At 32.2% G+C, this 26186-nt stretch overlaps 2 protein-coding genes across 2 annotated transcripts; one reads left to right on the forward strand and one right to left on the reverse strand.

Annotated features, from left to right (window-relative positions):
• Window positions 1-7723: 7723 nt before the first annotated feature.
• LOC107904449 (transcription factor RF2b) lies at window positions 7724-11867 on the reverse strand. Its single transcript, XM_016830838.2, has 4 exons — window positions 11216-11867; window positions 9338-9470; window positions 8899-8983; window positions 7724-8527 (listed from the first exon to the last, which is right to left on the reverse strand). The coding sequence occupies exons 1-4, from the start codon at window positions 11719-11721 to the stop codon at window positions 8151-8153; spliced, it is 1101 nt and encodes a 366-aa protein (XP_016686327.1). The 5' UTR covers window positions 11722-11867; the 3' UTR covers window positions 7724-8150.
• A 10189-nt stretch (window positions 11868-22056) lies between these two features.
• Window positions 22057-22764, forward strand: LOC107903050 (uncharacterized). The gene has a single exon (XM_016829111.2). It carries the CDS (start codon window positions 22057-22059, stop codon window positions 22762-22764), a length of 708 nt encoding a protein of 235 aa, XP_016684600.1.
• Window positions 22765-26186: the final 3422 nt, after the last annotated feature.

Genomic DNA, 26186 nt, shown 5'->3' on the forward strand with positions numbered 1-26186 from the left:
ATTTTGTAGTTGGATTAAGCTTACTTGACCAGATTAATGCGGTATTAGTCCCTCTGGTAATTACATAGTGATCTCTAATCCAAACTATCCATGTATGGTGCAAATGAAAAGAAAAGGAAGCATGGAGGGAAAAACATTATCGGCAATCCAATTTGCTAAAGGAGTGCGTAGAGAGGAAGTCTCCTATCTAGCCACCTTGAAGGATAATTCGGATAAGAAATTTGAGGGGTAAATTCTAAAGAAGGTGAGCCAGGTGTTGAAGTCCTTTCAAGACGTAATACCAAGGGAATTGCCCCAAAAGTTGCCACCAAAGAGGGAGGTAGACCACAAGATTGATTTGATGCCTAATACTAAGCCGTCAGTTAGGGCCCCATATCGGATGTCTCTGCCTGAGTTGGAAGAATTGCAGAAGTAGTTGATGGAGCTTTTAGATGTTGGGTTTATTAGACCATCTAAAACCCCATTTGGTGTGCCGGTGTTGTTCCAAAAGAAGAGTAAGAGGTCTTTGAGATTGTGCATCGATTATAGAGCCTTGAACAAGATCACTGTGAAGAACAGGTATCTCATTCCTCTTATTGTAGATTTATTAGATCAACTTGGTAGTGCGAGATGGTTTACTAAGTTGGATCTACGATCGGGGTACCACCAAGTAAGAGTAGCCGAAAAGGATGAGCCCAAGACTGCTTGTGTAACTCGATACAGGTCTTTTGAATTCCTTGTGATGCCATTCGGGTTGACAAATACTTCGACCACGTTTTGCACCTACATGAATAAGGTATTGCAACGCTTTTTAGATCGTTTTGTGGTTATTTATCTTGATAATATTGTGGTATATAGTAAGTCACTTGAGGAGCATGTTGAACATTTGAGAGAGGTGTTCCAAACCCTGTAGGAAAATGAGCTATATGTCAAAGAGGAGAACTACTCATTTTCCCAACAAGAAGTGTCTTTTTTAGGCCATATTGTAGGAGGTGGCATGATTCGAATGGATGTAAAAAAATTTCAAGTCATTTCCGATTGAGAGCCACCAACCAAGGTGACAAAGTTACAGTCTTTCCTCGGGTTTGCAAATTACTACCGACGCTTCATTAAAGGCTACTCCAAGATCATGCACCCTTAACGGGCTTGTTGAAAAAGGGTAAAATGTGGGATTGGGATCCTCGGTGCGAGAAAGCCTTTAACCAGGTAAAGCAAGAAATGACGAGTGAGCCTGTACTTGTTTTACCAGACTTTTCAAAGGCGTATGAGGTATGCATGGATGCCTCAAACTATGCGATTAAGGGAGTGTTGATGCAAGATGGGAATCCAATTGCTTTAAAGAGTTAGAAGCTTAATGAGACGGAGTGAAGATACACAGTCCAAGAAAAAGAGATGACCGTTATGGTGCATTGTTTGCGCACATTGAGGCACTATTTGATGGGTTCCAGGTGCGTGGTATTCACTGATAATGTTGTAAATAGTTATTTCCTAACCCAGAAATAGTTATCCCCCAAGCAGGCTCGTTGGCAGGTTTTCTTAGCGGAGTTTGGTTTTAGCATGGAATACAAGTCGGGGAATGCCAATACCATGGCTGATGCACTTAGACAAAAAATGGAGTTTGCAACGATGAGCCAACTCAATAGTCTCTTATTTGAGCGTATTCGAGAAAGATTGTCCCATGATCTTACAGCCAAGAATTTGATTAAGCTTTCCAAAGATGGAAAAATGATGCAATATTGGCTTGGAGGAGAATTGCTATACACTATGGGGCAACATATATATGTGCCTCAACATGGGAATTTGCGTAAGGAGGTCATGAAGGAATTTCATGATTCAAGATGGGCTACCCGTCCAGGTATGCACCGCACTTTGGCTTTCTTGAAAGATCAGTTTTATTAGCCTCATATGGGTGATGATCTGGAGACATATGTAAAAACTTGTTTGGTGTGCCAACAAGATAAAGTCGAGTTGAAGACTCCTACTAGTTTGTTACAACCTTTGCCCATTCCAGAGCATCTATGGGATAGTTTATCCATGGACTTTATTGTGGGTTTGCAAGCATTTTTTGTTGTGGTGGACAGATTTTCAAAGTATGCAACTTTTATCCTCACAACTAAAGAGTGTTCTACTGAGGATGCAACTCGGTTGTTCCTTAAACATGTGGTGAAATATTTGGGAGTACCACAGTCTATCATCAAGGATCGAGATGGGAGATTCATGGGCCGGTTTTAGATAGAGTTGTTCAATTTAATTGGCTCAAACTTGAATTTTTCCATTAGCATGCATTCTCAAATCGACGGGCAAATAAAGCGAGTGAATGCATTGTTGGAGACGTATCTTCGGCACTATGTGAGTGCCACACAAAGGGACTGGCCAAAGCTGTTGGATGTAGCACAATTTTCATACAACTTATAGCGAAGTGGGATGACAAACCAGAGTCCATTCGAGATAGTAACGGGGCAACAGCCACTTACACCCAATGTTGTTGCAACTCGCAATGCGGGACCAAATCCAGTAGCTTATCTGTAACACCCTCTAACCCTTATCTGTCCTCGAAACAGGATTATAGGGCATTATCGGTCTGTACAGTTCAATTATAATCTTTTATTAAAATAAATGTTTCTAACCCTACAAATTAAAACTTCAACCAATACAATTTGCTAACATTCAAACAATCCAAATACACTTAAATATGCTCAAATCTTACCAATCTAAAACATTTTATAACCTATCTAATGAATCTTTTTAAATATATAACTTAATATATCAATTATTTCAACTTCATACTATATACCATTGACTACCATAATTTACTTATTTCATCAAGACTTTCACGACCTAGATGACTCTCATAAGACGTCCTAAGTACATGCCATTACCAATACTCAACATGTTTTACCTCATTGAATTTGGGATCGGCCTGGGATGCTGATTCAACGGTCTAGCCTTAACCTGCGCACGGAAACAAACCGTACTCTAAGTATACACTCAGTGGTATTTCTATAATCCGAACACTTAAATAATTATAAAACATATTAATTTATATATATTGAACTTTTCAAACTCAATGAGTATTCAAACATTCACTTTCCAACCAATGTTTTGGTCTAATTTAAATTCAAAATCATTTATTATTTTTCAATAGCAATTAATCAATCAGCAATATTCATTAACGATCAGTCAATCAGAACAATTATTTATTTAATAATAGTCAGTTATTCGGTAACAATCAATTATTCAATAATAATCAGTTATTCAGTATCAATCAACTGATCGGTTATCCAGTAACAGTCAATTATTCAATAAAAATCAGATATACAGTAAAAATTAAATTATTCAGTAACAGTCGGTCTTTCCAGTTCCTTTATTTACCCCTATTAACATGACTCGGACCTAGACGGATACACGTATCCAACCAACACACCAGTACGGCACATAATGCCTCATCGGCCGAAGCTGGAACAGTAACAGTAGCAATACGGTACACAGAGTACCTCATCGGAACAAATCCGGAACAGTAACAGTAACAGTATTCAACACACAAATTGCTGAATCGATAACGGTAACAGTAACAGTATTCGACACACAAAGTGTCGAATCGGTAACAGTAACGGTAACAGTAATAGTAGTCGGCACATAAGTGTCTGATCAGTAAGTCGGCAAAACCCGTACTCTTCCATATCCTATGGCATGCCAACTATATCCGACTAGTCCGACTAGTTAATAGGGTATTTAATTCATTTTTCAGTTTTCAATTAATTCATATTTTAATTAATTAACTATATATTTTCAATTCAATATAATTCCATTCACTTTTCACTAATAAATATTCAATTTCATAATAATCACAATTTTCTATCAATTTTATCACACTTCCAACTACATATATTTTCCAATATAACAAATATTTATTATTCAATTTCCACGTCAATATTCATTTCAATTCAAACATTTATATATATTCATAAATCAATTCAATATAAATTTATCACACACTAAATTAATCCATTTCCATTATAAACACAATAATTCCCACTTCAACATTTATTAATTGCATTGAATAAAAAAAATATAACGATTAATAACTAGGTTCGGATTATAGAAATACAAACCGTATTTTCTCGAGCTAACTCCCGTTGTCTTTGCCATTTTTCCTTGCTTAGTCGAGATTTCCCAAGACAACATTAGCTATGGGAATTAAAACAATTCATATTCGTTAATTCACTATTAATTTATATCTAATTAATACAATTTCTATTCAATTTCTACTTTAATTTCAATTTAATCTTAACTAAATTCACTTACTTTTTCTATCTCAATTCATACTTCATTTCTATTCAAATTTTGTCCAAACTCATACTTAACTATTAAATTTCCAGCATATTTTCCTAATTTCGAAATTTCATCAATTTAGTCCCTACAACATAAAACTTATGAATTACTTTACAATTCAATCATTATTTCATTTCTAACTTGAATTTCTATCAATTTAACCCTTATTTCATCATTTTACTCAACATGAACATTATCTAGAAATCTAGTAACTTTCAAAATATCAACTTAATTTCATCAAAAACTTGTTCCAAAACTTCTAAAACATCAAAATTAAGTAAAAAGGGCTAAATTAACATACCTATTTAAACCTCAAGCTTCAAACCTTGAATTTTCCCTTTTTTCTTTCTTTTCTCCTTTCTTTCTTTCTTTCTTTCTTTCCCTGCTTTTCTCTTTGCCTATTCTGTTTCTATTTCTATTCTATTTCTTTCTTTTTTTTCATTAAACCATTATATATATATATAAAAACTTAATAATTATCCATTATAAAAATCTATTTAATAACAAATATTCTTTTAACATTTGTATCCATTATAATATCACACTTGTCTTTCACTAATCTATTTATTATATAAATATCTTTTATTTAATAATAATATATAATTTAATAATATACTTATATAACAAGTAAATATACATGTATTTTACAAATGTATGTATCTTAATATCACACATGTCACTATACATACCATACATTTGTCAACTTTTTATTTATTTATCATATAATATTAATTTAATAATAATAAATACATTAATTTTACTTAAATAAGAAGCAAATACATATATGTATTACAAATGTGTGTATTATATTTATTATACTTGGATTTTATTTTTGCCATACACTTGGCACTCTTTTTGGTTTATTTGCTTATTTAGTCCTTTTAATTTTCTTTATTCTATAATTAAACTTTCACACTTCATTCAATTTAATCCTTTTATCCAATTATTCTTAATTAAATTAAATTCACTTAATTAAACTCTAATTAACCACTCATTTTACTTCGTAAATATTTTTAAATAAACATTTACGAATCCACTTTTCAGAAATAAAGACCCAAAAATACACTTTTTCGACATCGGTAAAATTCAGGTCATTACATTATCGATTTGCGAGAGATGGCAAGAGAAAAAAGATTTAGCTAGAGCTTGTCTACACAAGGCAAGTAAGCGCAATAAGAAGTTGGTGGATCAAAATCAAAGGGATGTGCAATTTCAAGTTGGTGACTCAGTCCTTGCCAAACTACACTTGATTCTGTGACATAATGGTTTGCACAAGGGGCATATGCAACGGTACGAGGGACCCTTTTCAATTGTGAAAATGGTAGGTAAAGTGGCCTACAAGCTTGAGCTGCCTACAAAGCTCAAAGCCCACCCACTGTTCCACGTAAGTATGCTTAAGTCATTCCATGAAGATGGAGAAGACCCAAATCGAGGCAAGTCCGAACGAGTGCCAATAGGGGTAAGGGTCGCTTATGATCTAGAAGTTGAAAACATCGAGGCAGACCAAGTGATCTGATAGGAGTATCATCGGCCATGACACGAATACTTAGTTTGGTAGAAGGATTTTCCGATAGTGAGACAAGTTGGGAACCCGCCAAAGCTTTGTGGCAATTCTAAGATAAGATAAACCAGTTCCATGCGGAGGACGAGAAGAGGGCGTCGCTAGACTTGGTGGGGGAGAATGTCATGGGTTGCGCATGGGAGCTCGCAACCACGGCACACTTGTACTATCCATCAAGTTCCAATGGGATTATTTGGCCCAATCGGACTGGCTCGTTGCTTGGAGAGATTGAAGGTCCATTTACAAAGCATGACACATATGGAAAGATAATCTTCGAAGATATGCAATCTTAGATGTGATATGTAATATTAGAATATATGATTCTGTAATCTTAAAGATTTGATTTGTAGATATCTTTTAATTGTAGTCGTTGATGTACTTTGATCTGTACCGTTGAAATTGGAGAGGTTCAACTATAAATAGAGGCCTCTCCCCTCATTGTAAATCACTGAAATTTTGAGCAATAAGAATTCTTGAGAGCATTCACTCAAATTTCTCTCTCTTGCGTTCGTAGTTTTCTGTGGCTTGTTCTTATTTCGTTCTTCGATCATCTTCGTTTGGCTTTAAGTTGTTTTCGCTTGTGTTGGTTTTCGGAGGAATTCTGTTGAATCCTCATATTGTGGGAGTAAGGCTGACTTAAGCATTTTTGGGAGCAAAGAAACTGCCTAAGGCCGCATGGATTGTGAGGCGAAAATCCTAAGCCTGTGACACATGCACCCTCTTAGTCACATTGGAAGGCAACTAAAAGGATACTTAGATACCTTCGTGATACCTCTCATTATGGCTTCTATATCATTTGAAGCGATAACTTCAGTATGTATACATATTTTGATGTTGAATGGGTAGACAATATTATAACCATAGCTCAACCTCCAGCTACATTATATTCTTTGGCCTTAACGCAATTGCTTGGTCATCTAAGAAGCAACATATTGTTGCTCACTCTTGAATTGAAGCGGAGCGGAGTATCATTTTGTTGCCAATGTTGTCACTGAAACTACTTGGGTTAAAAACCTATTGTTAGAACTTCGCACCCCGCTAAAGAAATCTTCAGCAGTCTAGTGTGATCATGTTGGAGTAACTTATGCGAAAGTCCTATCGTTTGCAACTGCATGAAACATACTGTTGTGGACTTTCACTTCGTTCGCAGTATGGTCTTGCATGAATAGATTAACGTTATCCATGTTCACGCTACGGATGTGGATGCATTCACCAGGCCATTAGGGAAAACAACATTTGATCGTCCTCTAATCAAACTAGGTGTCATTGCACATTGCCTACCTCAAGACGGGCATATTGGCGATGAACAAGTCTTTGATTATTACTTGATTTTTGGCTTTCTTTGACCACTTCTTTAGCTTTTGTTTTCTATTTGTTAGTCTTTTTAAGCTGTTTTTGCTTGATTAAATTAGCTGTCATAGGAGAGTATCATGAAACCTGTTAATGGTTTGTTACCACTGCAGTGTGTAAATAAAAAACTCTCCGGTGAATGATATCATATCAGCTTTCTATTGTCCATTATTGAATTTACAACATGAAGCGTTTTTTTCTCATTCACAAAATGCTGATAAACTCCAGAACTTTATCTATGTTGCTCTGGCATGAATATGGGGATTTGGCCCTCTCCAAAAACCCTCTAAATACAGAGAAAACTTTAAATGAATTGAATATAAACGTGTTGGGTACAAATCCAAATCTGGAATTCACACCCGAATTTGAGTTATGTACATGAGTGAACATTTTATAAGGTAGCACAAAAGCATTAAACTGGATGCGAGTCATTTCTTAGGAGTCTCCTTACAATAGTTTATTCTGAGCTACACATGACTCTAAAATCATAAATGTTAATAGTAAACTCAAAGGCACAACAATCAGATAGCTATATACAGTTGCACGCACATCCTTTTGGAAAGGAGAGTTAGTGAACGACTGAAACAAATAAAACCAACTTAAAAGAAATTCAGCAGCAATACAACTTTAAAACAATTCTTAACAGACAATACAATGGAAGCCACCAGCGATGTAGCATTAATCTACTCCTAAGGATCAAACCTCTATTCCCACAACATTGCTCCAAAAAAAAAAAAAAGAATCTGAATTCCATGAAAAAAAGAATCTAGAACATCTAATGACCTAGCCAAGCTACAGAAAAACTAAAATTCCAAGCACATTAAAAGAATCGACTCCAAACAAATAGTACCTTTTGATGTCAATAAGGTCAGTCTATGAACAATCCAACAAAGAGAGCAGAGCAAGGTGTAGACCAGCAAAACTTGTATTATAATGTTCCACTGCTTTCACCGGCAGAAATTGAGGGGCTTTCAGATTTCACTAAGTGGGAACTCCTGCTGCTGATATCAAGCCCCTGCAATCGACCAAGAGGATCCTGTCGCATAATATCGGCAAAGGCTTGTGAGTTTGAGGAAGTTACCACGGATTGATTAGGTGTCAACATGTTAGATCGCAAGGGATGAAATGATGGCATTTGTATATTCTGGGTGTCAACTTGCATATGCTCTGGCTGGGGAGGAAAGAAAGAAGACTGGTTATATGGCATATGGTGCATTCCCAAATTAAAGGTATCTGTGGGTGTTGTTATTTCTCCAGTAGCAATCTTGAGCCTCTCTACTTCCTTCTTCAGCGCTTCATTTAGAGCTGTAGCCAGAAATGACAACAAGAAAACCATATACAGTTAACAACTCTCTACGGTACTTTTTATAAATGAAATACCAGGGACATGATAGAACCATGTCTAGATACCTACATGCAAATGGACAATCACTAATGGTGCCTAAAGCTTGAGCTCTAAAATTAATGTCTAGAACACTATTTAAAATGCACACCCCTGGATTTGACTACTCTGGTGCAGTTTGTTTTGTTTCTTACCAATATCATTTAGATTTGGTTAAAAAAATGCTCAACTTGTGAAGAAAATAAACATGTCCATGGACAAGTGAGTGTACACGAATGAGAGCATCCCATTTTGGAAAAAACTTGGTCACTAAAATAGTCTGGACAGAGCGTACCATCACGTAGCTGAGCCTGTTGCTCCATAGCTTGTAGCCGAAGCTTAAGCTCAGTGTTCTCAGTAGTTAAGCCTGTTGTATCTCTCTAGAAAGAACACAAGAATTAAGACTATTAACATTCAGGTAATAATCAATATAGAAGCATTAAATCAACATAAAACAGAACACATCAAAACTAGTGGCAAATCCAGAAAAATAAGATGCCGTTATTTAGTTAGAAGCATATGCAACTACATCCACAGAGCAAGAGGGCTCTCAATTGCAAAAAGAACTAAAGCCTCCAGCTGCTAAAAGCTATTGATTTATTAGAAAGTAGAATTGTCAAATTTTAATTGTTAAATTTGTAGATACGACATTCTCATAAAAAGGAATGGAAATAATCACCACAATAAACAATCTCATAAGTTATGTAACTAGACAGGTATGCATATTTTAGAACCTGGAATAGAGTTAGTTGTGCAGAAAGAGTAGTTGCTTCTGTTTGAAGTGTTTGAACTTTTCTCTCCAGTTCAGATATATACCGGGCCTTCCTCTCTTTAGAGCGAGCAGCTGACTGCCGATTTGCAATGATCCTACACAAATTATGTACTTTCTTAGCAAAACTTAAAAAGTAAACACAAATCTGACCATTTAATGAGTTTATCAAATCTATGAGAGAAAATTTTGCACTAAGTTTTCAGGAGTGTTGAGCAGAGAGATGAGAACAGCTCTAGCTCATCCACCTCATCCAATGCTCATGCATTTAAGGCAAAATACACCTTGTCAGTATTTTATAACTAACAGGATTAGAGTTTAGAAGCTCTCAAACGCTAGAAAATAGTGAATGGAAAAGGTTAAAACATCCCAAACGTAGAAATCTGTCCGCACATGACATAACCCAACCCATTCTTGTAAGTTCCGAAGTTTGGAAAGACAGCTTCTTTGCACAAAAAGTTGAACTTAAATGAAACCAACAGTATTCAAATGTGCGAGACATAGAAACATTCAAATTATGATTTCAATGAAATCCATAACGTTCAATAAGTCATTTTATTGATGTTTAAGTGAAGTTCACCATATTTAGTCAATCTAATGATAGTTGCATCTTTGTACTGCATAGAATATGGTCACAGGACCAGACTTCAAAATTAACACTTCATAAAGGCAGGGTGTGCCATGATAAATAGGTATATATTACAAAACAGATTATCGAACTTTAAAGAGAGAAGGATAAAACTATTACGCAAAAAAAAAAAATCCTTTAGAAGGAGATAGAGTGACAAGGTCAATAAGTTTACAATCAGGAACAACTCTATCAGATTAATTGAAGCTAAACTATGCTAGTATTTATGGAGAAAATGTTCAATGAGACTGACATAAAATCTGACCTACTCATGACCATACCATTACAGCATTAGATGGTGAAACAGCCCATATATATGTTGAGATTCCCCTAGACAAGCAAAAGATATACTTGGCGATAGATTATGCAATACAAGATTTGATTTACTATTAGAATTATGTTAGTTGGATTCGGCACTTCTGACTACAGTATTTCATTAAGCATTTATGCCATCTCCGAATCATAGTACAAAACAAATCATGAAAAAAAAATATATATATATATAAGAAAAACATATTGCACTGTCCAACAAAAGAAGCCAAACACACAGCACAAATAATCCCTAAAAAAGCATGCATAAAAAGAAACTTTGTAATTCACATGAATTTGTTTCGTAAAAATACATTAAGGCCCTAAAATAATGAGAATCCCATTAATCAAAGGGTGAGAAAGGTCAACTGAAGCGTCACTTGTCAAAAATGATAGCCAAAACCATAAGTCAAAAGAACGCATGAACCAAGAACATTAGCTAAGAACCATTCATGATCCATATATATAAACCCATACTCTCCAAATTCTCAAATGCGTATCTTCCAACCCTCAATTTCTTTCAAATTCTAACCTCCCCATAATTTTTTTTCACGTTCAAACTATTTAAATTCCTTGCTTGGGGTTCCTAGTAAACTCCATTCAGAAGCACCCAAAACATAAGGGGGGAAAAGTAAACTTCATCACTAAGATAAAAAAAAAAAAACACTTTCGATAAAACAATCATAATGCCCATGAAAAGAAAAGGAACAAACCAACCAAAGAAGTAAAAAAAACTCGTATAAACTAAAAATATAATTTCTTTAAACAACAAAAAGATTTACTGTCTTCTAAAAAAGTTCCAAACTTGCAACTTCTACTACAATTTGATACGTACCCCAGGCTCAAATTCACTTCAAAAAGGCCCAAAAAAATAGTTTGAGGGAAAAAGGAAATAATTCCACAAAACTTTTGGCTCTCTTTGGGTCAATAGTCCACAATTCAGCAAGCTTATCAGGTGACATAGCTTTCTTAGCTTCAATCGACTCCATTAACGAGCACCCATCAATCGAATGACTATACCTATGCCTTCCTTTCCCTCCTCCATTATTCTTCTCTCCCTTCCCCGACAAGCCACTCATTTCCTCTCCCTCCGGATTCCGACCCGAACCACCACTGGAAGACCCGGCAGCCCCCCCTCCATCTTCTGACCCCTTGGATGATCCTCCCAGCTTCTCAATATCCACGTAAGTGCAAAACAAGTCGTCTTCGGATCCCAACCCTTCGAAGGGGTCGGAGACGAGATCCAAGTCGTCAGGGATCCGAAACTGGACTTCGGAATGGACCCGCCTGTGATAAGAGCCTCGAAATGAGGTTGGGTGGGGGAAGGAGGGCGTGGTTTGAGCGGCGGATGATGATGCATTGGAGGGGAATGGTGGATCGGGGTTGGGGTCTAGACTTGGCGGGTCCTGCATTTTTGGTGTTCCCTTTTTAGATTTCAGATCTCAGGAGAGAAATGTGAGAGGAAAATATCGCTGACTGTTGAAATCTTTTCCTCTTCAGCTTTCTTCTTTCGGTCTCTGCCCCAAAGAAAACATTAAAGAATGTCTCTAAAACGATGAGAACTCGCATATTATATAATTTTTTACATTTGAATTATATAAAATAACCAACAAAAATCGATTTTATTCCCTTTTAACTCCATTTGGTTTAAATAATTACATCCTTACAATTGAAGTTAATTTGTATCAACTATCGGTAAATTGTCATTATATATATATATATAAAATGTCCATAACTTTTAATTTTAATCACTCAATTCCCCTTTTCCATGCACTCTTAATTTACCAAAAACATATATTTGTTACTACACTATGAATTTCTATAAATTAAATACCCAACATAAACTTTAAATTTTCATTAGAAATAAATAAAGATGATCAAACCAAACATGTATAGCATAATTTGTTTTCCTCCCCTTTGCCCCTTTTGAGTGAATTGTTTCTTTGGTACGGTTTAACACATTCTAACATTATATGCTTTCCTCCTTCAAAGGTATCATCTTCAACTTACTTTCGAAACGAGGACCATCTGTAAAAAAAAAATACATAAAAGAACATGGACTTACTTCATTCATGGTCAAATGAAGAGAAGAAAAGAATCATATTGTGGGAATCATATAGTGGAAAGTTGTGTAACTGGATAATGGGGTTTTAAGGTCTCTTTTTTTTTCTTTTTTTTTTTAAGAAAACTTTTCAAAAAAATTTATAATTTTAATTATATTTAAATATAATTTCAAGAAATAAATAAATTGATATTTTGAGTTACAGTTTAAGGACTAAATTAGTTATTAAGCCTATAAGAAAATATGTCATGTCATTAATTTATTTGTGATATTTTTTTTTCATAGTTGAATGATCAAAACAAAAACTTATTAATAATCGAATAATTAATAACGTAGCTTACCCAAATATATTTGAGGAACAATAATATAACAATCTATGTTGACATCCGCTAATAAATTAACAAATAGGTGGCTTAAATAATTAATTTCAAATATTTAAGTGACTAACTTATAACATTTCATAATTAAGCGATCAAAATATATACTTAATGATAATTTATTGACTATGGGTGTAGATTACCCAATTGATTATTACAATGCACAGATGAATAGATTAATGTTTGAAATATGTTCAAAGCTAGACCAAAATATGACGTGATAAAACTAAAGTCTCAAAGGTTGAAGACATCAACTTTTACATGAATCATCTATACCATAATTAAAACTTTCTAATTGAATCAAAGTGAAATTTAAACTTAAATCATTTTTATACTTTAGTTAAAGCTATATTTGGGTTTATATTTTTTATTTGATTTTTTATAAATTTGTAATAAATAATATATTTTTTACTTCGATAATTTGTGGAGGAAATAAATTTAGTCTTCATATTATTAAAGAGAAATAAATAAGTTCAAATCGTATAGAGTTAACATTTATTATATATAAAATGTCTTGAAATTTTTTTTCTCAATTATAGTTCAATTTTAAATAAAAGATTTTATTTACATAACTATAAAAATTTTAAAAATATTAGTTTTGTTAAACAATAAATGATTTTTTAAAAACAATAAATCTTAATTTTATTTCAATTTAATTTAGTTTGAATTTAAGTAAAATAATCTATTTAATAATAATAATTTATTTATTTAAGTCCTTGGCCCGTCATTTTTATATGTACAATGTCGATTCAAGCAAAGAAACCAATTGATTGCTTCTGCTTAGCTTTTACCTAATAAAGCTGTCGACATTATTGTGAAAATTTTGAGGGGCATAAGCCCATAATTAATTAACTCATCTCCTTGAAATCATATAAATAAAATATTTAATTGAAATTTAATATAATTAAAAATCCCATGCTAAACAAAGGTTTTAGAGTGGAGATTTGACATGTGGACCTCTTGATTTTCTTTTTAGGTGACCCATGGAGATAATGTCATCGCCCACGTGATCTCCATGTGCCTCACTCTTTTCTTTCATATCTATTGTAGCTTAGGTTGTTCTTTTGGACCATTCTCAGCAGCTGCTTGAGCTTTGCAGTGTTCAAACTACTGCAACTTCGCCTTCAGGATTTCATGAAGAAGAGATAACATCAGCATTTTCATATCATACCCTTCTTGGGTTTTTAACAAAATAATGTTTTAAAGGTTTTATTTAAAAACTTAACTAATTCATAAAACATGAAAGAATTACTTAAAAATATAAATAAGTTCTAGAATATTAAATAATTCGTAATATATGAAAAAATTACGGGAAAGTTTTCAAAAAATTAAATAATTACTTACACTATGAAAGCATTTCTTAAAACATAATTTTTTTTTAAAATTAAGTAATTCATAGTATATAAAAGAATTACTTAAAAATACGAGGTTTTTCAAAAAATTAAGTGACTTTTAAAACATAAAAGAAGTACGAAAAAATATTTTTTTCTAGTATGGTGTTTATATTTGACAAAAGTTATACATTTAATATCTAGAAGTAATGGTGTTAACTTTTTAATATTTAATTTGAATTTTAAGGTTTGGTGAAAATTTATAATTAACTAATAATATTTGTAAATAATTTTCATTAGATTAACCCAAAAAAACAACCATCATACTAAATTTAACAAATTAAATACAAAATAACACTAGATTTATTCTATAAATAAAATCTTAAAAAGTCAAACTTAATAATATTAGCAATTAAAATTTCATAAAATCGTTATCTTTGAATCTAAAAATATATAACTTTTGAAGGTTAAATATTAAAAGTTAGTATCGATACCTTAAAATACAAAAATATATAAATATCACATTAAAAAATTTATCAAATTTAAATATCAATTGGGTAAAAGGCTAAAACACCTGGAATTCACTTGAGATTTTGGTGCTTATAAAAGTCATAATCAATCAAATGGATGCCTTGAATCGGTGTCATCAGTTTGATATACCACTTGCAATCTCTTTCCACGGCAAATTTTATGTATAACATCGTTACAGCTTGTTATTTTGACTGCAAGTAAAGAATTTCTAATTATTTTAGATAGCACTGTGGTGGGGTAAAATTGAATGAAAATATTTTAAATTAATTGAATTGATGTTAACTTAATTTGATTTTTTTAAATTAAATCGAGAAAAGTAAAATTCAAGTTGAATCGACTAAAATTATTCGAGTTAAGTTAAAAAAACTAAACATGTCAAACTAAAATCTTATTACAATAGGGCTCCGTTTGTTTGCCAGTAAAATATTTTCCGGAAAATGATTTGCTTTTCTGGTGTTTGGATGAATTTGTGTAAAATATTTCCTGTTGTTTGGCAGATTTTCTGAAAATATTTTACGGAAAAATTGTTTTTACATATATTAATAAATTTATATTTTAAATTGTTTTTACATATATTGCAATGATTTATTTATAAATAAATAAATCAAATTAAATATATAATAATACTCAATTATTAAGCTAGAATATTAACTGTCATAAATTAAAAACAACCAAAGTCAAATAAATTATTTGTAACTGTGTTATAAAAAAAACAAGGATTGAATAATTATAAATTAGTTTTCAAACCACAATTAATACTAGAAATTAATAATATTATCCAAATACATAATTAGTAGTACACCACATAATAACAACAATATTGTCCAAGTGCATAACTAATATTACACCACGTTAAAAGTATCAATACCTTCAACATTGAGAAAATTTTTGAAGCTAAATTTTTCTATGTTTCTTACTTTTAACTAAAAAAAGCTTTGGCCTCGAATTCATGACTCATTAGATAATCAAACACAGAACACAGGAAGTCATCATCAAATCCTTCTACCTCCATCGACATCACTTCTTCGTAAAGATGTGGTGTCTTATCCACAATAAATTGTTCCAAAGCATTAGCAATTTTGCCAAGTTGTTCACCCACAAATTTAATTTGTTCATCAACGACATTTTCTTAAGCATTTTTTCTTTTACGCTTGGATGTGTCAGATGAAGATATTTTTGTTCTTACCTCTTTAGTCTCTTCATTGTCGCAATCTATAGGCACGAAATCTCTTACATTCATAACATTAAACGTCCTTTTTTTCTTGTCTCACTGTATCTACTTTAGTTCCCTTCTTAATGAACCTCTTCATTTTCGGTGAGTAAGGCTAATTGTTTTTAGATCTCATCAATGTTCTCCATTTTTTGTCTCCCTATTGGATAGCCTTTTGAGCATTGAATGCTACGTTCTTTGGCAAACCTATTTTTTCACATTTTGCTTCCTCTATATTCAACTCAAAGGTTTGAAGTAAGCCTATAAACTTGTCCAGCTTGAGAGCAATAATATATTTGGCCTCCTCTATTTTCGTGACTTAGTGATGAACCATTCTAGTAAAGATCTCAACATTTTGCGTACCACTTTATCATTAGAAAAATGTTTACCAAGATAGAAAGCCTCATTAGAAATCTCACATAATCTTGCATAAAACTTAGAGATATTTTCATATTCAAACATTTTAAAATTTTCGAACTTGGTTGTTAAAATATAAAGTTTTGACATACGTACAACATCATTTCCTTCATGTTGATTTTTCAAGATTGTATATGCTTGCTTAGCACATTTACATACAAAAATGACTTTAAGTTAGTCTAAGTCAACTCCACTGAAAATTACATTTAAGGCTTGTAAATTTTAATGAAAAGCAACGGGGTGGAGTAATTGAACTACCTTCCTTCATGAATTCCTTAATCGTAAATCGAACAAAGGATCACCTTCAAATAACATTTAAAGCCCACTCTGATACTAATTGAAAAATAATTAGTTTGCCAATATGATAAATCAACTTTGCCTAACGTTAATAAATGGAATGAAACATATTTTTATTGGTATGATCAGACCTATTATCAGAAATCAATCTTGAACCTAACGAATCATTTCTTTTTCTAATATAAAAAATATGAGATTTCACTAAGTTGATTCTTAAGAAATCTTGAATTAAACCATTTGTCCTTACTTTAACAAAGGAAGTACAAACCTCTTCGACAGAAGAACTTTTGTTGTCTTAGCCCCAACTCAACACTAAACAAGTTCAAACTAATTGAATACTTGTGTAAAAAATTCTCCAAGTTGGTTTGCCATTTTTGTAAAGGATATAATTGGAAACTCGAAGTTGCATATGATCTTTTCCCGAAATAGGTTTTGGGGGAAGAGTGTTGCTAAATTTAGACTGTCTGATTTTTAATATGGGGTTACAGGTCGACAGGCAATGAAAAAAATAAGAGCAAAAAAGAATTGACATGATCGATAATTATTAACGTAGTTCAAACACAATGGTCTTACGTCTATGGAGCCTCACCCGGTAAATAATTTTATTCAACAATCGTTCGAATTACCTATTAGCTTAAGCCCAATCTACCCTTACACAAAGAAGTAATTGCAACCTTAATACCAGAACCCATTTGTTACAAATCACTCACACAAATACTTCACAATTCAACCAATAAACTCTCCAAAGAATACCTAAAAGAGTGTCACAAAATAACTACAAAAACACAACAAAAACTGTTGATAAATACATTCCAAAATCTGCTCTTGATGTGCAACACAAAACAACTTATTTATAGGCCTCTTCAAGTGGTCAATCGATAATGTTTTGAAAGGCTTTAAACTTCTATTTAAAAGCTGAAATTATCTCATTAATTTTCCCGAGTATTTGTCACTAAGTCTTTATAAATCAGTCTTCCAACTGCTCCAAAACTTTCTTGAATAAATATGATATTTATTGTAACACCCCTTACCCTTATTCGATGCCGGAATAGGGTACGAGGCATTACCGGACTTAAACTCAAATAAACATTCAAAACTGAGACATAAATTTCCACTCAAATTTAAAACTTTTTGAAAACATTCATATTGTCCCTTAAACGAGCCTACGAGGCCCAAAACACGCATTATAAGTTATACGGGACTAAACCGAGAACTTTAGAAAACTTCCCAACACTTAGAAAATTTTTCATCAAAACAGAGGTCACACGCCCGTGTGGGTAGGCCGTGTGAACACACATGCTCGTGCCCCTAACCTGTATAACTTTCTGTTTATGACGTCATCAACAAATTGAAGTCACAAATTGAAGTCACATGCCCGTGTGCTTAGGCCGTGTGGGCGATTTAATTTTCATAATTTTTCATAAAATAGGTGCAGACTTCACACGCCTTGGGCACACGCCCATGTCCCTAGGCTGTGTCCTTCACACGGTTGAGACACACGACCGTGTCTCTGCCCGTGTGGAAAAAAATAAGGTTATTTACCAAGCCATTTTGTCACTCTTACTTGCACCAACCTACACAACAATAAGCCACACCAATCCAAGCATATACATACAACCAAATCAGCCACAAACAAGATATCAATACATCATTTGCACATGTTAATGTCTATCATGCAAAAACATCACATACTTTCTTTTCCATTCATGCCAATTTCATTTTCATGATAAGCATCATCACATAAACATACTAATGACCAATAAGATTAATATTAGCCAACTTCCAATGGTCATATACAAAATGAATCATTAACCATTATAAGCCAACACATTTGGCTAAATCGAATATGACGCATAACAAAATGATCAAGTCCCTATACATGCCATAACTCAAAATAATGTAGTTATAAGTACCCAAAATGATAAATTAATAGTATGAATGAATCTCCGACTGTCTTCGATCCCCGAGCTGGCTTGGTGACACTATAAGACAAAGGAAAAATAAAGGGGAGTAAGCTTTAAAGCTTAGTAAGTTCCTATTCAAATAATAGGCATCATAAACACATTTTAACATATTTTTAACATGAAGTAAATTAACATAGGTATCATTGTAAATCTCATAATCAACTTGGCATAGATAATATTAAAACCTTAACATCGTAACTTACTCAATCAAACTTTACTGTGAGTTCATCAGATATCGAGCTCATTAAGCATGAGTTCTGTGTACATACCTGTACCATCTTGCAACATACCATTGTCTTCCACAACATACCCTAATCTTTCATAACTTTAACATGGTCGTTAAGTTACCCGTTGAACCACTTGGAATACTAAATGATACTTGGGAAATCTTACACACATAGTACCATACCAATGTCATATCCCGGATATAGTCTTACATGGGATCTCATTTCGATGCCAATAGTCCAGTTATGGTCTTACACAAAATCTCATACCGATGTCATATCCCAGATATGGTCTTACACGTAAACTCAAATAACCTTAATGCCATGACATTTGTATCCTAACTACTCCTAAGGTTTAACCGGGATATTTCTCACTTGTCGAAACTTTTTCGAATTTATTCAAAGAGTAAACCGTAATTCATACAACAATAACACAATTAAAGCATAAATAATAATGCATTATTTACATACGAACTTACCTAGGTACAAAATTAGGAGAAATGGATTTAATCGTCAAACACCTTATTCTTTCCCTGATCAAGGTTCGAATTTCGTTTTTCTTGATCTATAATAGCAAATTTAGCTTGTTTATTATTCACATTCCTCAATTCAGTCCAAAAATCATACTATGAAAAAAATTAAATTTTTGCCCTTAAACTTTAATATATTTACAAATTAGTCCTTAGGCACGTAAAATGAAATGTATTCAATTTCTTTGTTACCCAAGCCTAGCCGAATCATATACATGCTCATATCAGCCCACATTATTCATCAAATCAAATTTTTACTACCCATTTGACAACTTTTTACGAATAAGTCCTTTTTATGCATCTCCACTAAAAATCACTTAGTAAAAGTTGTTTATTAAACATCAAACTTTCATTTTCTACCATTAAACATCAAAAAACATGCATTTCACACATGGGTAAATTTTTAAACATGAACCCTACTTCAAAATAATGGTAGAAATAGGTAAATCGGGTTATGAGGACTTCAAAAATATAAAGAACATTAAAAACGGGGCTAGAATGCACTTACTATCAAGATTGAAAGATGACAAAACCCTAGATATGGAGCCCTTATGAAATTTGGCCAAGGTTGAAGAAAGATGGACAAAATTTTGGCTTTATTTTCCCTTTTTATTCTTTTATTTACTAAATAACCAAAATGCCCTTAATGCATTTATTTCAAAATTCACCTATCCATGTCCATTTTTGTCCAAAAAAATTATAAAATGGTCTAATTATCATATAAGGACCTCTAATTTAAAATCTCATAGCAATTAGACACTTCTAGCATGTAGAACTCAATTGTTGCACTTTTTACGATTTAGTCCTTTTGACTAAATTGAGTGCCCAAATGTCAAAATTTTCGAACAAAATTTTCACGAAATCATTCCGCGAAACTTTAAACCATAAAAAATATAATAAAAAAATTTTACTACGTCGGAATCATGGTCCCGAAACCACCGTTTCGGTAGCCCGAAAATCGGGTTGTTACATTTATCTCTAAAAAAAAATTAATAATGAGACTTTCATGTTTATCCAATCACCTCAAGCAATTCAGTTGGGAGTCTTAGTACCCTAGTCGACCCATGCTTCTAGTTTTGTCAAATATGTCACATTCAAGTGAACCAAACTCAACACAAACGATATCTATTCAAGGCCCAAGTCATTGACCCAAGTAGAGAAACAATTTCATTATAATAGGACCTGGAACAAGTAGCGAAAACTTTCCCAACAGCAACCATCCCTCCAAAGTCAAAGGCACAAAATGTTGCACCACAAAATTCTCTCTTTTTCTCTTTTTAATATATTTTCTTCAACCAGAAATTTCTAATTTTAAAACTGAAAAACAAATAAGTCTACCACACAAGACAAAATAGAAAGCTCAAATCATAGTTACCATGGCATAAAAAAGAATCGATAACCACATATACTTATTGAATAAGGGCCAATTTGACAAATAAAAAATGTAAACATTGAGGACTAAATATATCATTATGCCCTGTATTTTGTTTATTTTACTGATGATACAATGTCATGTTATTGTTTATTAACGATGTATGAGACTCATACACCAATCATGTATCACATATTCACTATTTATATAACACATCTAATGGTAGACGTAAGTTTTTTGTTTTTGTAAACTCACATACCATCAACAATGGCAAATCATTGCCAGACATACTATTAGTAGCAATGACTAATCTAAAATTCTTTTTAGTAGGAGTTGAAATTTAATTAGACATTCTTGAGAGATAAGGTTATCATGTATTAATTTATAATTTCATTATTTTTGAAGGGGTTAAATAGAATTTTATTATTTTAAGGGGTTAAAGTGTAATTTCATTATATTTTAATTTATAATTTTTTTATTTATAAGAGGACTGAATTAATTTTTATTTTTATTTTTTTATTTTGAAGTGCCAAAGCCTTTACCTAGTCTCCTCGAATTCACCTTTAACTAGTAGACAATTCTTATGATTTGAGGTGCCAAAGCCTTTACCTACTCTCCTAACCAACCAAACTTTGGGTTAAAATTTACGGAGGAATGTAAAGAGTTAAACTCATTTGTGAAATATAATTTTGTAAGATAATAGTACAATGCTTTCGATGATAAATTCAAATTATGCTTTCTGTATTGGTGGTATCTGTGCTTTGGCCAATATCTATTGAAATCATTTGTATATAAGTGATGAATTAGAATAATCTAAACATATATTATTTTAATTAAAATGAATATCACTCAATTTTATCTTATAAAAAATAAATTATTTTAATTATAATATTAAATATTAATATAATTTATCTTGTTATTTTAATTAATAAAAAAATTACCAACATAATTTTTTTAGAAATTCTACTAATAATCAAATAGCATATTAAATTAAATAAGATTTGACTAAAATATATCTCTATGCTTAGTTAGAAGACACCCGATTCTTTTCTGAATCATGTGATTTTGTGTTGGTGACGTGGAAAACTCACTTGGCAAATGTTTTAGACAAGGATTGGGCACAGAGCGTGTGGGCGCGTACATCCTACATGCAACCACGTGCCTTTTCCTGTCACCGTTGGATCAGACCTCAACGGCCATGATCCTCCGACAAGTCCTCGAGAACAACGTGTTTAGCATCGGAAAACAAGTACATGGTATATACAACTAGAGGAGATCTTAATCAAATAAAACTACAACTTTGATAGATGTTTTTAATCTTTTACGATTTCTTGGAAGGGTGAAGATTAAAACATTTATCAATCCTTGTGGCAGCGTAAACCGATTTTCCGAGGCGGACCATAAAAAAAGAGAAGAACAGAAAAAAGCAATAATGGCGGTGGCAGACGGTGTTTGTCGCGGCGGAAACGTTTGCCTCCGGCGCCGCGATTCTTTCAATCTTTTCAACTTCCATAATCAGAATGCTCGCCCACGTTGTTTCATGGTCTCAGGTTCACAATCGTCATCGGGATCAAGAAAAGAAAAGATGCTGGCGTCGTCTAAGGTAAGAGTAAGCCTTCTTCAACCATTGTTGAAACAAGAAAAGACGAGAGGGAAGGAATTTTCGTACGAGAAAATAGACGAGTGGATGAGAGATTCGGTGGCTGAAATCGTGAAGAGGTTGCCGGAATCTCCTTTATTGGTCGAGGTGTTCTCCGACGTAAAAAATAACACCACGAGAACAAGGACGGAAAAGGCGGAGGAAGATAAGTGGGGTTTGGTGAAACAAAAGTGGGAGAAAGGGGAGAGTCCAATGCCTGATGGGCTGATTTTTGTCGAACAAATACAACAAGGAGAAGAAGAAGAGGAAGGGAAGGAGGAGGTTTGTAATACAAGGGCATGGGGGATAGTAGTGCAGGGCATTGGGGCGGCTGCTCCAGCGTGTTATTTGTTGAAGACGAGTAAAGTGGGTTCAGGGTTTGGGATAAGGTGCACCCACTTTTGCTTGGTTAGGGTTAAGAGTTTCAGGGAAACTGCTTTCTCACAGCTCCAGAATTGTTGGCTGTTGCAGCAGGCGATCCTTGAAGACAATGAAACATGAGCATATCTGATTTCTATTTTCTTGATGATGAGAACTGGTATTATGGGAAACGGGCCCCTTTAATTATGTTAAGTATTCACAATTTGATGTACAATATAGGAATTCAGAATTCAGAATTTTCCCTACTCACATTTCTTTTATAATATGATACCAGTTTTAAATTAATTTAGCTATTTATTTTTATATTTTTCATGTTTTATAATTTTTGCTCATCACTCGTGTTTCTTCTAATAATATTGTTTCTAAGTTTCGAATTTAAATTCTATCTTTTTTTAATATTAAAAAATAGATACAGATTAACTTTAAAAAATAATTACAATTAAAAAAAAAGTCAACAACTAATTCCATCCATTGTTATTATTCTTCCAAAATTTGAATTAAGTTGAATAAAAAAACTATATTCCATCGGTGGTGTTGCCTCTTTAAAATCTTCTCTCAGCTGTGCTGCTACTATCACTGTGAGACAATTCATTCAACAACTCAGCCAGAGCAGTACCTTCTTCCTCCCCAACCATGGTTCATGCACTTAAACGTATATTTGTGTTTAAAAAAAAAACAACAACAACTAAGAAGTGTACGAGCCTTCAAGTTATGTCTCCAAAGTGGAACAATTCAAGTATCAACTTTCCAAAATTGTTTTCAAAGGTAATTATTCTCACGTGGAGTTGTTCCCGATACCATTCTAAAAAATAGTTGCTTCCAAATGTGCTCCTGCAGGAAACAAATATTTTTAAAAGTTACTATTGATAGAACAAATAGTAACAAAAAAACAAGCTATCTTTGTTTTGCGCCATCCATCAAAATTATCATTCACAAAAGTGGTTTTCATGCATTGAACTAAAATAAAATAAAAGATGAAACAATGAGATATTACAAGTTACATGCAAAGTTCAAAAAACAAAGTCTATTCTCTTACAAGGCATTTAGGATTTGCTTGTTAGGGTGGAAAAGAAAATTGGGATGATCGAAAATTAAAATATTGGTAGAAAATTAGAAGGGTAGAGAATATATATTTTTTTAACATAAGTGTGAATGAAAAAATAAAAAGAAAATTATATTTTTTTCAATTCATTACTTAGGTAGTATTGAAAAAAGAAAGAAAATAAAATAAAATAATTGAAATATACATATTTTTTAACTAACATACACCATCTCTCTTATTCGCTCTCATTGATTATCATTTAAATTTAAAATGATTGGTTTTTATACATTAATATAGAAAATGGTTATCTTTATTATTTTCTTTCCAACCAAATACACTGAAAATTTATTTTCTTCCTATTTTTCTACCCAACCAACCGACCCTTAAAATAATTGCTTAATAAATAGCAATGTGTACAAGCAAGATGCAAGCAAACCTAGTTCACAGCAAGTGATATATAAGCAAATGCATTTTCTTGGGTAAAAAGAGTGTCACAAAATAAAGAAAGAAAAGAAAATCGTTTATAATAAAGATTTCAGTAAAGTATGTAACAGAGTAAGTTATTGGAGTGTTGTTAATGTGTATTTATATTAAAGAAAAAGTTTTTAGATATTTGGAGTCATTACGAAGAAATATAAATGTTGGAGTGTCAGAAACTATCGTATTTTGGAGTAACAAAAAAATATTCATTAGGTATTGGGCATCGATCCCAAGATTGATCGTTTACGGATTATTGATTTCAAAGAGTATTGATCCCTGTACATGGGAGATCAGTCCAACACTTCATCATTTTTTAAAAAATCTTTAAAACACATTGATATGATTTAGGATTGACTCAATAATATTTCAAACAGATAAAATATTTTTATTAAATGTTTTTTTGTGTATTTTAGATAAGATAACTTAAAATAAATTATAATTTCAATTTTTTTTGAAAGTGTTTCAAGTACAATTAAAGTAAAAATATATGTTAGAGAAATAACAAGTAGGGGTATTCAAATTTCGGTTAAAATCAACTTAATCGATCGAACCGATCTAATTTGCACGGAGGTCGGTTAATAATTTTTTGGAAGTTTGGTTATCAATTAATTCGGTTCGAAATTGGGTAATTAACCAAACTTAATAATTAATAATACAGATTATATGTAGTTTTAATTCGGATAATTTGGTCAAATGAACATTATCAATTTATTTTTTATTTGTTTTATACTTATTTTAACCACAAAACAAAAACATATAAATTTTAGTTAACCAACCAAATTAACTAAAATGATTCAGTTCGATTAATTTTTTTTGAAAAAAAATTGATTCGATTAAAATATTAAAAAGTTCGGTTAATACTAGTTCAATTTGATTAACCATTTAAACGCTTCTAACCACAAGTATTAAACAATTACAACACAAATTGTCCAAAATAAGTACAAGTACAATTCAGACTAAAGTGAACATACAGACGACAACTATACACAGTGGGAGTCGAAAACCCATGCATACAATTGTTAATGATAAATCTTAAATCTAGGTACTCAAATTTCAAAGCTTCATTGGTTGTACTTTCAATTATTTAAATGTTATACCATAAAATCAAGGGAAATTCTAGGGTGAGCTTCAAAACATCTAAGAATTATCAATATTTTTAATACTTTATTAAAATTGATCTTTTACTAAAATATCTAAGGATTTATCAATATTTCTAATATATATTGGTAAATCCTTAAAAATATTGACAAATTCTTAGATTTTTTGATAAAACTTTCTCTAAGCTGAAGCAAACAAATGACCTTTGGGATATATAATGTATAATAACCCCTTTTTAAGTTCATTTATCAACTTCAACAAATTATTGCTTAAACAATAAAATATACCTAAATTATACTCATTTTTTAAGTTATATTTCTTATCCAAAATGATATCTAAATTATACTCCGTACTCAAATTATCTCAGCCACTAAAAGAATTTCTTAACCAATTATTTTGTGACAGGTGACATTTTTTAATTAAAGAATCTAGAAAGGGTTAACTATTTTTTCGTTGAGTTTTTTTTTAATAAAACAAACTTATAAACATATTTATTTCTTTTGTTCTTCATCAATAACTCCAGTGATGGAAAATCCAGGAACTCGTTAAAAAGTTCATCTAAACTCATATTTTAATGACAAAACATAGATTTTGACAAACTTCTTTTTCTTTTTACATCTCAACTTCGATTCCTTTTTCACCCTAATTTAAAATCTATTTATTATTTTTTTTTCAAAATAACTTACTTCGTTCCTTTCTACATACTTTGTATAAAATACTAATATTAGGTGAACTTCAATAATGAATCGACCCCAAATAAAGTATGAAATCCAAATACATAAAACAAGTTAAGTAGAAAGAAATGGAAATAGGATTGAAAAAAAAAATCTATTAGTTAAAAAAGTTCATTAAAAGAGAAGAATGAATTGTGTGAGTGAGACAATGTAAAAAGAAAAATGAAAAATTTTAGAGTTAATATTTT

The sequence above is a fragment of the Gossypium hirsutum genome, chromosome A05 (genome assembly GCF_007990345.1).
Source record: "Gossypium hirsutum isolate 1008001.06 chromosome A05, Gossypium_hirsutum_v2.1, whole genome shotgun sequence".
Classification (NCBI taxonomy): Eukaryota; Viridiplantae; Streptophyta; class Magnoliopsida; order Malvales; family Malvaceae; genus Gossypium; species Gossypium hirsutum.

What these genes read in the sequence shown, in the direction of transcription:
- LOC107904449 (XM_016830838.2), bottom strand. Translation starts at nt 11,721, where the DNA reads ATGCAGGACCCGCCAAGTCTAGACCCCAACCCCGATCCACCATTCCCC. An exon ending in GACCCAAAGAGAGCCAAAAG is followed by an intron (nt 9,471 to 11,215) that starts TTTTGTGGAATT and finishes TAATTTGTGTAG; the next exon opens with GATCATTGCAAATCGGCAGT. An exon ending in ACAGGCTCAGCTACGTGATG is followed by an intron (nt 8,528 to 8,898) that starts GTACGCTCTGTC and finishes TTCTGGCTACAG; the next exon opens with CTCTAAATGAAGCGCTGAAG.
- LOC107903050 (XM_016829111.2), top strand. Translation starts at nt 22,057, where the DNA reads ATGGCGGTGGCAGACGGTGTTTGTCGCGGCGGAAACGTTTGCCTCCGG.